Consider the following 12,780-nt stretch of genomic DNA (forward strand, 5'->3'; position numbering starts at 1 on the left):
ATGACATTGTTGGGATAACGGAGACATGGCTGCAAGGGAATCAGGCCTGGGAATTGAGTGTACCATGGTATACGTGCTATCGTAGAGACAGAAATATGGGAAGAGGGGGTGGGGTGGCCCTGTTGGTGAGGAATGAGATTCAGTCCTTAGCAAGAGGTGACTTGGGAACAGGGGAAGTAGAGTCTGTGTGGATTGAGCTGAGGAACAGTAAGGGTAAAAAGACCTTAATGGGTGTTGTGTACAGGCCCCCAAACAGTAGCGTGGATATTGGGTACAAGTTGATTAGGGAGTTAACATTGGCATGTGCTAAAGGTAATGCAGTCATTATGGGAGATTTCAACATGCAGGTGAACTGGGAGAATCAGGTAGGTGCTGGACCCCAGGATAGGGAGTTTGTGGAGTGTCTAAGGGATGTATTTTTGGAACAGCTTGTGCTTGAGCCAACCAGGAACGAGGCTATTTTGGACTTGGTGATGTGTAATGAACAGGAATTGATAAGTGATCTTGAAGTAAAGGAGCCATTAGGAAGTAGTGATCATAACATGATAAGTTTTTATCTACAATTTGAGAGGGATAAGGGCAGATCAGAGGTGTCAGTGTTGCAATTAAATAAAGGAGACTACGGAGCCATGAGGGAAGAGCTGGCCAAAGTTAAATGGGCGGATGCCCTGGTAGGAAAGACAGTGGATCAGCAGTGGCAGATATTCTTGGGGATAATACAAAAGATGCAAAAAAAGTTCATTCCAATGAGAAGGAAGGATTCAAAGAGGGGGAAGGGGCCACAGTGGTTGACAAAGGAAGTCAGAGATTGTATAGCATTAAAGAAAAAGAAGTATGACAAGGCTAAGATGAGTGGGAATACAGATGATTGGGAAAGTTTTAAGGAACAGCAGGTCTTAATTAAAAAAGAAATATGGAGAGAAAAAATCAGGTATGAGCTCAGACTAGCCAGGAATATAAAAGGGGATAGCAAAAGCTTTTTTAGCTATGTGAAGAGAAAGAAGATAGTTAAGAACAATGTTGGCCCCTTGAAGAATGAATTGGGAGAAATTGTTATGGGAAACAGGGAAATGGCAACAGAATTTAATGCGTACTTTAGATCTGTCTTCACCAGGGAGGACACAAGCAATCTCCCAGATGTATGGATGGGACTGGGTCATAAGATATCAGAGGAATTGAGACAGATTGACATTAGGAAAGAAACTGTGATGAGTAGACTGGTAGGACTGAAGGCTAATAAATCCCCAGGTCCAGATGGTCTGCATCCGAGGGTTCTAAAAGAGGTGGCTCAGGAAATTGCGGATGCATTGGTAATCATTTTCCAATGTTCCTTAGATTCAGGATCAGTTCCTGAAGATTAGAGAGTGGCTAATGTTATCCCACTTTTCAAGAAGGGAGGGAAGGAGAAAACGGAGAACTATCACCCTGTTAGCCTAACGTCAGTCGTGGGGTGGATGCTTGAGTCCATTATTAAGGACGAAATAGTGGCACATCTTGATGACAGTAATAGGATTAGGCTGAGCCAGCATGGATTTACCAAGGGCAAATCATGCTTGACTAATCTGTTGGAGTTTTTTGAGGGTGTAACAAGGATGTTAGACGAGGGTAAGCCAGTGGATGTTGTGTACCTAGATTTTCAGAAGGCATTCGATAAGGTGCCACATAGGAGATTGGTGAGTAAAATCAGAGCTCATGGCATTGGGGGCAGGGTTTCAACATGGATAGAAAACTGGTTGGCAGATAGAAAGCAAAGGGTAGCAGTGAATGGGTGTTTCTCGGACTGGCTGGAGGTGACTAGTGGGGTACCACAGGGCTCTGTATTGGGACCACAGCTCTTTACGATTTATATCAACAATTTAGATGAGGGCATTGAAAACTATATCAGCAAGTTTGCTGATGATACTAAACTGGGTGGCAGTGTGACATGCGAAGAGGACGTTAGGAGAATACAGGGAGACTTGGATAGGCTGAGTGAGTGGGCAGATACTTGGCAGATGTCATTCAATGTGAATAAATGTGAAGTTATCCACTTTGGAAGCAGGAACAAGAGGGCAGAGTATTGTCTGAATGGTGTAGAGTTAGGTAAGGGAGAAATGCAAAGAGACCTAGGAGTACTAGTTCATCAGTCAATGAAGGTGGATGAGCAAGTGCAACAGGCAGTGAAGAGGGCAAATGGAATGTTGGCCTTTATTACAAGGGGAATTGAGTACAAGAGCAAGGATGTCCTTTTGCATTTGTACAGGGCCCTGGTGAGATCATACCTAGAATATTGTGTACAGTTTTGGTCTCCAGTTTTAAGGAAGGACATTCTGGCAATTGAGGAAGTGCAGCGTAGATTCACTAGGTTGATTCCTGGGATGGCAGGGCTGTCTTACGCAGAGAGATTGGAGAGATTGGGCTTGTACATGCTGCTGTTGAGGAGATTGAGAGGGGATCTGATTGAAACGTTTAAGATAATTAAAGGATTTGATAGGATTGAGGCAGGAAATATGTTCCAGATGTTGGGAGAGTCCAGTACCAGAGGGCATGGATTGAGAATAAGAGGTCAGTTATTTAAAACAGAGTTGAGGAAGAGCTTCTTCTCCCAGAGAGTTGTGGAGGTGTGGAATGCACTGCCTCGGAAGACGGTGGAGGCCAATTCTCTGGATGCTTTCAAGAAGGAGCTAGATAGATATCTGATGGATAGGGGAATCAAGGGATATGGGGACAAGGCAGGGACTGGGTATTGATAGTGAATGATCAGCCATGATCTCAGAATGGCGGTGCAGACTCGAGGGGCCGAATGGTCTACTTCTGCACCTATTGTCTATAATACTCCAAATTTAGCACACTCGTGTTTAAGAGGCATAGACACAGAGGACAATGAACACCTTTCCCCTGGGGTGGCAATTGCAAATACAAGAGGGAAGACTTTTTAAGGTAATTGGAGGAACGTACAGGAGGAGATGTCAGAGGAGGTTTTTATACAGAGTGTGGTGAGTGTGTGGAACACACCCCCCAAGGGTGGTAGTAGAGGCAGATCATTAGGGACATTTGAAAAACTCATAGATAGGCACATAGAGGGATATGTGAAAGGTTAGGTTGATCTAGGAGTAGTCTAAAAGGTCGCACAACATTGTGGGCTGAAAGGCCTGTACTGCGCTGTAATGTTCTATGTTCTACGTAACTACTCTAAATTGAGATCTCCCCTCAGACTGCAGAGAAAACAATCCAGATTTGTCCAACCTTTTTTTATCACTAATACCCAGGCAGAATCCTCATAAATCTCTTCTGCATCCTCGCCAAAGCCGCCACATCATTCCTGTAATAGGTGAACCAGAAATGCACACAATACTCCCAGTGCAGCCAAATCAAAGCTTTGCACATATGCAACATAACTTTTTCACTCTTGTACACAATGCCCTGACCAATGAAGACAAACATGCCTTTCTTTACCACCCTATCTACTTCTAAATTCAAGGTTTTTCACATCGACCTCTGTCTCTGCACCAATTACTTCTTTACATGCTTTTTTAACAAAACAACGGTGACTAGTAAACCCTAAATTTACAAGTTATCTATGCTTCCAGAACTCGTTCAAATCCATGTAATATCTGTTATTCATAACCATGACCAACTCTAAACCATCTTATATCATATGATGTCTTTATCAGCGGTTACAGTCACAAACAGAATCAGGTGCTTTATATCACAGGCATCTGACGTGAAATTTGTTGTCTTTGTGGGAGCAATACATTTCAATAATAAGGAAAATTGTGAATTGCAGTAACTTTATATATATATATTAAATAGTTAAATTGAATAAGTAGTGCAAAACTAAAAATTTGAAGGAAGTAGTGAGGTAGTGTTTGTGGGTTCGGAGTCCTTTCAGAAATTGAATGGCAGAGAGGAAGAAGCTCTTCCTGAATTGTTGAGTGTGTGTCTTCAGGCTTCTGTACCTGCTTCCTGATGGTGGCAATGAGAAGAGGGCATGTCCTGGGTGCTGGGGATTCTTAAAGATGGAGCCGCCTTTTTGAGGCATCGCTCCTGGAAGCTGTCCTGAACACTGGGGACTCTAGTACCCATGATGGAGCTAGAGCTGACCGAGTTTACTTCTCTCTGCAGCTTATTTTGATTCTGTGCAGTAGCCCCCCTACCCCACCCCAACAGACTGTCATGCAGCCAGTTAGAATGCTCTCCAAGGTACATTTGTAGAAATTTGTGAGTGTCTTTGGTGACAAACCAAATCTTCTCAAACTCCTAATGAAATATAACCACTGTTGTGCCTTCTTTGTAGCTGCATCAATATGTTGGGCCCAAGATAGATCCTCAGACATGTTCACATCTAGGAACTTGAAATCAGGTTTATTATCTCTGACAGAGGTTGTGAAATTTGTTGTTTTGCAGCAGCGGTAGAATGCAAAACATTCAATAAATTATAAATTATATTAAGAAGTATATATTAAAAAATAAGTGGTACAAAAAGAGAGCAAAAGTAGTGGGTTCATTGTCCATTCTGAAATCTTCTTGGCGGAGGGGAAGAAGCTGTTCCTAAAACATTAAACATTACAGCATCAATTAGCCTTTCGTGCTCTAGTTCCCATGAATGGAAAGTGGTAGAGACAGCCCAGTCCATCACAGGTAAACCCCTACCTATCACTGAGTATATCAACAAAGTGCTTTGCCGCAAGAAAGCAGCATCCTTCAGGCTCCTGTATGCTCTCTCTGATAAAAGTGATGAGAAGTGGACATGTCCTTCACATACATCTTCTTAAATCATCTGATGTCTTTATTAACAATTGTAGTCAAGACTATCTCTGACCATTTCCCTGTTCCTTCATCCATCACATCCCTCATCCACTTCCAAAGATACTTCCTTCTGCATCTCCAAACATAGTTTTTACCCGAGTCGCAAGTAACAGCATCGATTGGTCTTTAGTCTTCTATTTCCCATGTACAAAAAGTGTTGAATGCAGCCCAGACTACCCCAGGCACAGCCCTCCTCATCAATGAGCAAATCTACAAAGAGCACTGCCACAAGAAAGCAGCATCCATTATCAAGGATTTGCACCTTCCAGGCTATGCTTTCTTTTCACTGCTGCCATTAGGAAGGAGGTACAAGAACCTCAGGACTCACACCACCTGGCTTAGGGATCAGTTATTATCCTTCAATCATCAGGTTCCTGAACCAGCATGGATAACTTCACTCACCTCAACTCCGAAATGATTCCATAACCTATGGATTCACTTTTAGAACTCTACAACTCATGTTCTCAGTATTATTTATTTATTTGTTTATTCATTTATTTACTCTGCTTGTCTTCTTTTGTGCATTGGTTGATTTTGCCTACTTTTTCAATGATTCTATTGTATTTCTTTGTTCTATTGTGAATGCCTGCAAGAAAATGAATCTCAGGGTTGTATATGGCGACATATACATACTTTGATAATAAATTCACTTTGAACTTTGGTATTCTATTTGCACATGACATTAATGAAGTTATCAAGACCGTTCACAATAAGAACAAAGGAAGTTTTACCGTCTTGGTTAAAAGCTCACAGAATTTAAAGTAGGCACACAATAATAGTTCTGCTCAACAGTTTCTGGAAGGCACTCTGACCACTCCAGCTGACTTACAACTTTGCCCCCTCTTTCAGCAACCTCCTCTGCACCAGCAGCTCACAATGAATTCTACTTCAATTGTGGAAAGTAAGTATCATATGCAGAATCTCCTTTACCATATACTGAATCCTAAATTCACAAGCTACATCTGAAGGAAGATCAAGTCAGTGGATTTCCCAATTCAAGATTCAAGAGACAAGATTGTTTATTGTCATTCTTAAATATACTGGTGTAAAGGGGAATGAAATGACTGTTATTCTGGATTTGATACAACCTAAGAAAGCGCACTAAGCATATAGAAAACAATTTAAAAATCATTATAAATATAAATGTGTAAGATTAGCTTGAACTCATAGACTGATTGTTTGTCCATAAGGTGATGCAAGTTATAGGAGTATCTGTACATAAGGTGACTGAGAGGAAATGACAAATTAATGGTGGTGGGGGGGGGGTGGTTAGTGGGTGGAGGTGTTGATCAGCTTTACTGCTTTGGAAAAGGAAATGTTTTTGAGTCTGATGGTCCTGGAGTGTAGCCTCCTCCCCGATGGGAGTGGGACAAACAGTCCATGAGCAGGGTGGGTGGGATCCTTCATGATATTGCTGGCCTTCTTGAACTATGTGTTTTCCTTCTGTGCTTTTTCATAATCTGTACAGCTGCTTTGATATCTCTGAACTTAATTGGTTTGGAAAGCAAATGATATTCCCCTCCACCTTAATTTGGACATTAGATTTAATAGTTACATAGATGGGCAAAGAGGACATGCCCATCTATGTAACATGCCTCAAAGGCACCAAAGTGTGGGGGTGCAAGAGTCTGAAGACACACAGTCAAAGATTTAGGAACATCATCTTCCTTTCTGCCATCAGATTTCAGATATAGACAGTGTACAAACCCCATGAAGTTAACAAATTTCACGTCACACGCCAGTGATAATAAACTTGATTCTGATTCTGATTACCTCACTACTTTTGTTTTCTTGCACTACATATTTAATTTCATACATACAATACAGTGCAAAATTCTTAGGTATATATATATATAGAGAGAGAGAGAGAGCTAGGGTGCCTAAGACTTTTGTACAGCACTATGGAGCAGAGAACGAGTTTGTAAATCTGGCGAGAACAAAGGATGTTGGGAATGGCAAGGGAGGGGCACTATGGAAGGGGGGGGTGAGGTGCAGGTGGTGGCAGAGAAGGAGTGCCAGGGTCGGGGAGGTGGGTGCCCTGGGTGTACGTGTGTGTATGTGTGTGTGTGTGTGTGTGTGTGTGTGTGTGTGTGTGTGTGTGTGTGTGTGTGTGTGTGTGTGTGTGTGTATACATACACACACACACACACGCACACACATATTATATTATTTATATACACATACACACACATATATATTTACTGTAATTTATAGTTTTTTATGTATTACACAGTACTGCTGCTGCAAAACAACAAAGTTCATGATATATGCCAGTGATATTAAATCTGATTTTGATTCTGAAATGCACAAATTTATCACTCCAGTCACCTCTCATTCACATCATCCACTGAATAATACCAAGTGCACTGAAATAAAACAAATTAAATAAGTTACAAATGTTCTAGAATAAAGCTGTTAAAAATAGCTTCACTGAACACTTGCATTAGATAGAAACTGTGTAAACAAAATAGTCAGCTTTTTCACAAGGCGGGCAGCTTTCCAATATCGCATTCAGGCAATTGCATTAAGAAGTTGCTAAAGTGGATAATGATTATGAAATTACTATACACTAACTAAATACAAATATATTGATTTTAGCACCCCAAATCAATGAAAAAAAATATCAAATTATAGCCATGTAACCCCACTAACAGATGAATGTGCTCCAGTACCTCAGCATGGGATCCAATACGATAGATGTCAAGCTAGGATAAAGAGCATAATAGGACATCCCTTTAGAAATGAGATTAGGTGGAATTTTTTGGCCAGAGGATGGTAAATTTGTGGAATTCATTGCCACAGGTGACTGTTCAAGGCAAGTCATTGGGTATATTTAAAGCAGAGGTTGACAGGTTCTTGTTTAATCAGGGCATGAAAGGTTATGGGAAGAGGCAAGAGAATGGTACAGAAAGGGAAAATAGATCAGCCATGATGAAATGGCAGAGCAGACTAGATGGACTGAATGATATAATTCAGCTTTTATGGCAGGTGTTCCTACCTTTTTTTATGCCTTGGGACCCTACCATTAACCCAAGTTTGGGAACCGTTGTCTTATGGTCTAATTTTGTTTAAAATGCTTTATCAAGGTAAGGTTCTTAAAGGTGACAATGGAAAGATTTAAAGGTCAATGAAATCTTGACAATGCAGGGTAAATGCCATGGCACCTAAAACAAGTTGAATCAAGTTTTCAGTAGGTCAATTCAGACCAACCAATCTATTGATGTTCCCCAAGTTTCTTCCAATCATTTAATACTATCAGTATATCCTTTTAATCCTCCTTCCTTTGCAAGCTTCTAGAATATATAATGTGGCTCAATTGTTCCTTGTATCAAGATCCATTTTCAAAATATCCTCTGGAAGAAGAAGCTTTTTTTGAAGTCCTTGTTAGATTTATCCCATATTTATGGGTTCCCTTACAAATGTAAAAGGCCACTTCTCTACCTGCAATCAGTGGCCACTGAGTGCATTTTTATTAGGTACACCTGTACACCTGCTGGTTGATGCAAATACCTAATCAGCCAATCAGGTGGCAGCAACTCAATGCATAAAAACATACAGACATGGTCAAGAGGTTCAGTTGCTGTTCAGACCAAACATCAGAATTGGGAAATAATATAATCTAAGTGACTTTGATGGTGGAATGTTTGCTGGTGCCAGAGGGGTGATTTGAGTATCTTAGAAACTGTTAATCTCCTGCGCTACTCATGCACAACCATCTCTAGAGTTAGGATTCCCAACTTTTTTTCTGCCGTGGACCAATACCATTGAGCAAGGAGTCCGTGGACACCAGGATGACAGCCTCTGCTCTAGAGAATGGTGCAAAAAACCGAAAAAAGTCCAGTAAGCAGTAGTTCTGTTGGCTAAACCAGATTGTTAGTGCGAGGGGTCAGAGGAGGATGGCCGGACTGGTTCAAGCTGACAGGAAGGTGGCAGTAACTGCAATAATCACATGTTACAACAGTGGTGTGCAGAAGAGCATTTCAGATCGCACAACTCATCGAACCTTGAAATGGATGGACTATGACAGCTGAAGACCATAAGCATAAACTCAGTGGCCACTTTATAAGGTACAGGAGATACCAGAAGTACATATCCTCTGCTATTTTGAAATCACCTGCTAGGTCATACTTCAATTTTCTCTTTATAGGAAAAATAAGCTGTTTGGTATTTACTGCCTGTTCTGAGATCAGCCTCTTTTCTGGCAAGTTCTCCATTATATCCTGTTAATTGCATGGAAATCAGAAATGAGTATAAAACATTGCTAACGTGTTCAATGTGAAAATGCTCAGTATCCTGCATGACCCGTGTTCCCCTTATATTCGCTGTTCTGGCACCACATACAGAGAGGTTGTGACTTACTACAGAATTTTACACCACGTCTTCCTCAAGAGGTCAGACAGAACTAATTACTCCAGGCTGTCGCATTCTTCCCCTATCCTTTAAAATACAAGTCATCTATTTCCCGAGACACGGTTAAATTAGTGCAAGAAACTACTTAACACGTCTTAGATCTTAAACTTCCACTGCGTCGCCACAAACTACTGAAAATTGTATTTGGATATTTAAAATTGCTACAAACATTAACTTTTCAGTGAAACGGCGCCAAGACCTCAACTCTCTTTTGACGAAACACTGGACAGAAAGTGCAGGCCCGTCAATACAAGACAGAAAGAACAAAGAACCCACCGATGGTTGTGATCACAGTGATGGCGAAATAGAAGGAGCCGGCAAATTTCCACTGGACCCCCGCTTGATGAGGCTTAAGTTTCAAGACAACAAGCTCGAGTTCCTCGTATTTCTTCTCGCTCAGGTTGTATTTGGTCATGAGCTCGTACCTCCTTTCTTCCAGGTTCTTCTTCTCCGAGGTCTCCTGCTTGGACTCCAGGGCATCGAAGACGGCGGCTCCGACCAGCAGGTAAGTGAAGGTGCAGACAATGAGGGCGAGGGTCCGCACGTTCTGGCGCTTCATGGCGCCGCTCCGGGAGCCGCTGGACTCATGATGCACAGCAGAAGACTGGAGGGCGCGGCGGAGCAGCAACGCACACCCTCAGCGCGGGGAGCTGTCTTTCAGCACCACCGAGCCCCGTCGCCACGCCCAATCGCTCCCGTCGCTGCTTCTAAGTCTTCGAGCCATATTAGGGGAAGGAGGGAGGGATGGTGGTATACGCCGGCATAAATACACAAAAGGCACAGTCCCGAAGCTGCATTGTGCTCCTCGGTACATACGTTATCGAAGAGAAGTGATATGTTACTTTTAGCGATGTAAAGGAATAAATTGCTCTACATATCGCAACCCACCCTCCCCACCCCCACTTCCAAGTCCCCTGTGAAACCAGTCGCCTTTGAATATGGATAAGCGTACAATGCCACATGGGTTTACACCTCTGAGAGGGAATATTTGTGCTCGCTCACTGGGTGAGACGTAAACTAGGCTTTATTCAAAATTCATGATCCGGGGAGTGCAAGTCGTTTGTCGTTAAGCACGATGAAGGTGATCTCTCATCGAATGTAATAAAAAAAAGTCATCAATGCGCTTGTCTTCACTCACTCTTCCTCGCATATCTGAGCTGTGTGTCTGGAATGGTACGCGGCACGATTCCAGATTCCCTTCAGCGCCACTCCGTCAATTCCGAACACAGGAGCAGCTCGGTGCTGGGTGTGTGTCAATATTCCCCAGCGCTGCGCGTTCTCAATCTTTACTCAACTAAGGCAAATTGCTGGATAAAAAGTGCACTATGGATTTTCGTAATTATGTCAGACCCCTCCCCCCCCCCCCTTGACAACGGGACGATATAAATACTGCTGCATATGCCCGGGACGAGTTTTTGTGCTGGGGGCAATATTTATTCGCTTCGATGTGAACTGACAGTTTATCACTTATTGGCGAGTTATTTCGATGACAATTAATACAATTGTAAATTCGCGCAAATGTGCAAAGCTTTAATCGGCATTTTACAGCCATACAGAAAGCTCTCTGTAGAGGAGATCATAAGTCCATAAGACATAGGAGCAGAATAGGCCATTCGACCCATCGGGTCTGTTCCGCCATTGCATCATGGATGATTTATTATCCCTCTCAACCCCTTCTACCTTCTCGTAACCCTTGACGCCCTCATTAATCAAAACCCTATCAGCCTCCCCTCTAAATATACCCAATGACCTGGCTGCACAACCGTCTGTGGCAACGAATTCCGCAGAATCACTATCCTCCGGTCTATCTCTGTTCTAACGGGATGGCGTCTATTCGGGTGCTGTGCCGTTTAGTCCTAGCTTCCCCCCACTATTGGAACATCCATATTCGATAGGTTTCAATGAGATCTTCCTCGATTCTTCGGAACTTGGAGACTACAGTCCCAGAGCCACCAAACACTCCTCCCTTTCATCTCGGAGATATTCTCAACAAGAGTGGGGCATTCTGCTCCCTGCTAGTCAGTAAAGAGCTTGCCAGTTTAATCACAGTCTTCAGCTGCAAGCAAAACTTTTTAAATACACATCCACATAACTCTAACCTCTGGCTTCATGCTTCTGTGCCCCTTCCAGGCAACAAGGCCCAAACACCTACCTGGATCTAAAATGATCTAGAGGCTTCAGTGAACCTTACAATTTGCAACAAACAGAGGGTTTGATACTTTGCAGCTAGCGTTATGGCTATTGCATCTTGCTTTCCTCTTGGGTTGCCACAGTAGTGTAGCAGTTAGTACAAAGCTATTACAACTCTGGGCGTCAGAGTTCAGAGTTCAGTTCTGGCATATGCTGTAAGAGATTGTGCGTTCCACGCCATGACTGTGTGGGTTTCCTCTGGGTGCTCTGGTTTCCTCCCACGGTCCAACGAGGTACCGGTTAGTAGGTTAATAGGCCCTTGTAAATTGTCCTGCGATTGGGCTAGAGTTAAATAGGTAGGGTGCTGGGCCTGTTTTGAGCTGTACCTCTATGTAATTTGAAATAAACAAGTCAACTTTGTGTATCTTCTTTCATATGAAAGGCAAGCAAATTTCAAATTTATTTCTTTACTTAATGTTCCTGCGGCTTCCTCTTGATATCTAGATGTAGAAGATGGAAGAAGGCAGTTTAAATGGTTTGGCACAGACTAGATGAGCTGAACCCCCCCCCCCCCACTTTTCATTTACACAAGAGATCCTGTCAATGCTGGAAATCTTGAGCAACACTCACACAAAATGCTGGAGAACATCAACTGTTCATTCCCCTCCACAGATGCTGCCTGACCTGCAGAGTTTCTCCAGCATTTTGTGTGTATGTTGCTACCTTTTAAATTATCCTACTTGGATGTTTCCTACTGTGGGAGCGTCTAGGAGCAGAGGGCACAGCCTCAGAACACAAGGGCACCTCTTTAGAACAGAGACAAGGAGGGTTTTTTTTAGCTAAAGATGGTGAATCAGTGGAATTCATTGCTACGGAAGCTGTGGTGGCCAAGTCATTTGGTTGTGTATAAAGCTGAGGTTTGATAGATTCTTGATTAGTTAGGGTGTTAAAGGTTATGGGGACAAGGCAGGAGAATAGGGCTCTATGTCTGTTCCTATGTCTTATGGTCCAATGCACTTGGCGTTGCGTCATTTGGCAAATGCAAAACAAATAGAGAATCCCTTCCCCCCCACCCCCACACACACCTTATTCAGGCACCTTCCCCTTTCCTTTCCAGTTCTGATGAAGGGTCTCAGCCTGAAACACTGGATCTTTATTCATTTCCATAGATGCTGCCTGACATGCTGAGTTCCTATCAGAAACAAGAGAAAATCTGCAGATGCTGGAAACCCAAGCAACACACATAAAAAGCTGGAGGAACTCAGCAGGCCAGGCAGCATTGGTGGAAAAAAGTACAGGTGACTTTTCGAGCCGAGACCCTTCATTCTGATATCCTGACATCCTGATGAAAGATCTCCTCCTGGAACATCGACAGTACTCCTTTCCAGTGGTGCTGCCTGGCATGCTGAGTTCCTCCAGCATTTTGTGTGTGTTACTCTAATTCTGATTCTT

General features: G+C 42.7%; 1 protein-coding gene across 1 annotated transcript in view; it reads right to left on the reverse strand.

Annotated features, from left to right (window-relative positions):
- The window catches only part of kcnk3a (potassium channel, subfamily K, member 3a), a 100,241-nt gene extending 90,484 nt beyond the window's left edge, over positions 1-9,757 (reverse strand). The window contains exon 1 of the mRNA XM_059981228.1: positions 9,475-9,757. Coding sequence (XP_059837211.1) covers positions 9,475-9,757 — 283 coding nt within the window. The remainder of the gene's footprint in view (positions 1-9,474) is intronic.
- Between the last annotated feature and the right edge of the window lie 3,023 nt (positions 9,758-12,780).

Source organism: Hypanus sabinus, chromosome 10 (assembly GCF_030144855.1).
Source record: "Hypanus sabinus isolate sHypSab1 chromosome 10, sHypSab1.hap1, whole genome shotgun sequence".
Classification (NCBI taxonomy): Eukaryota; Metazoa; Chordata; class Chondrichthyes; order Myliobatiformes; family Dasyatidae; genus Hypanus; species Hypanus sabinus.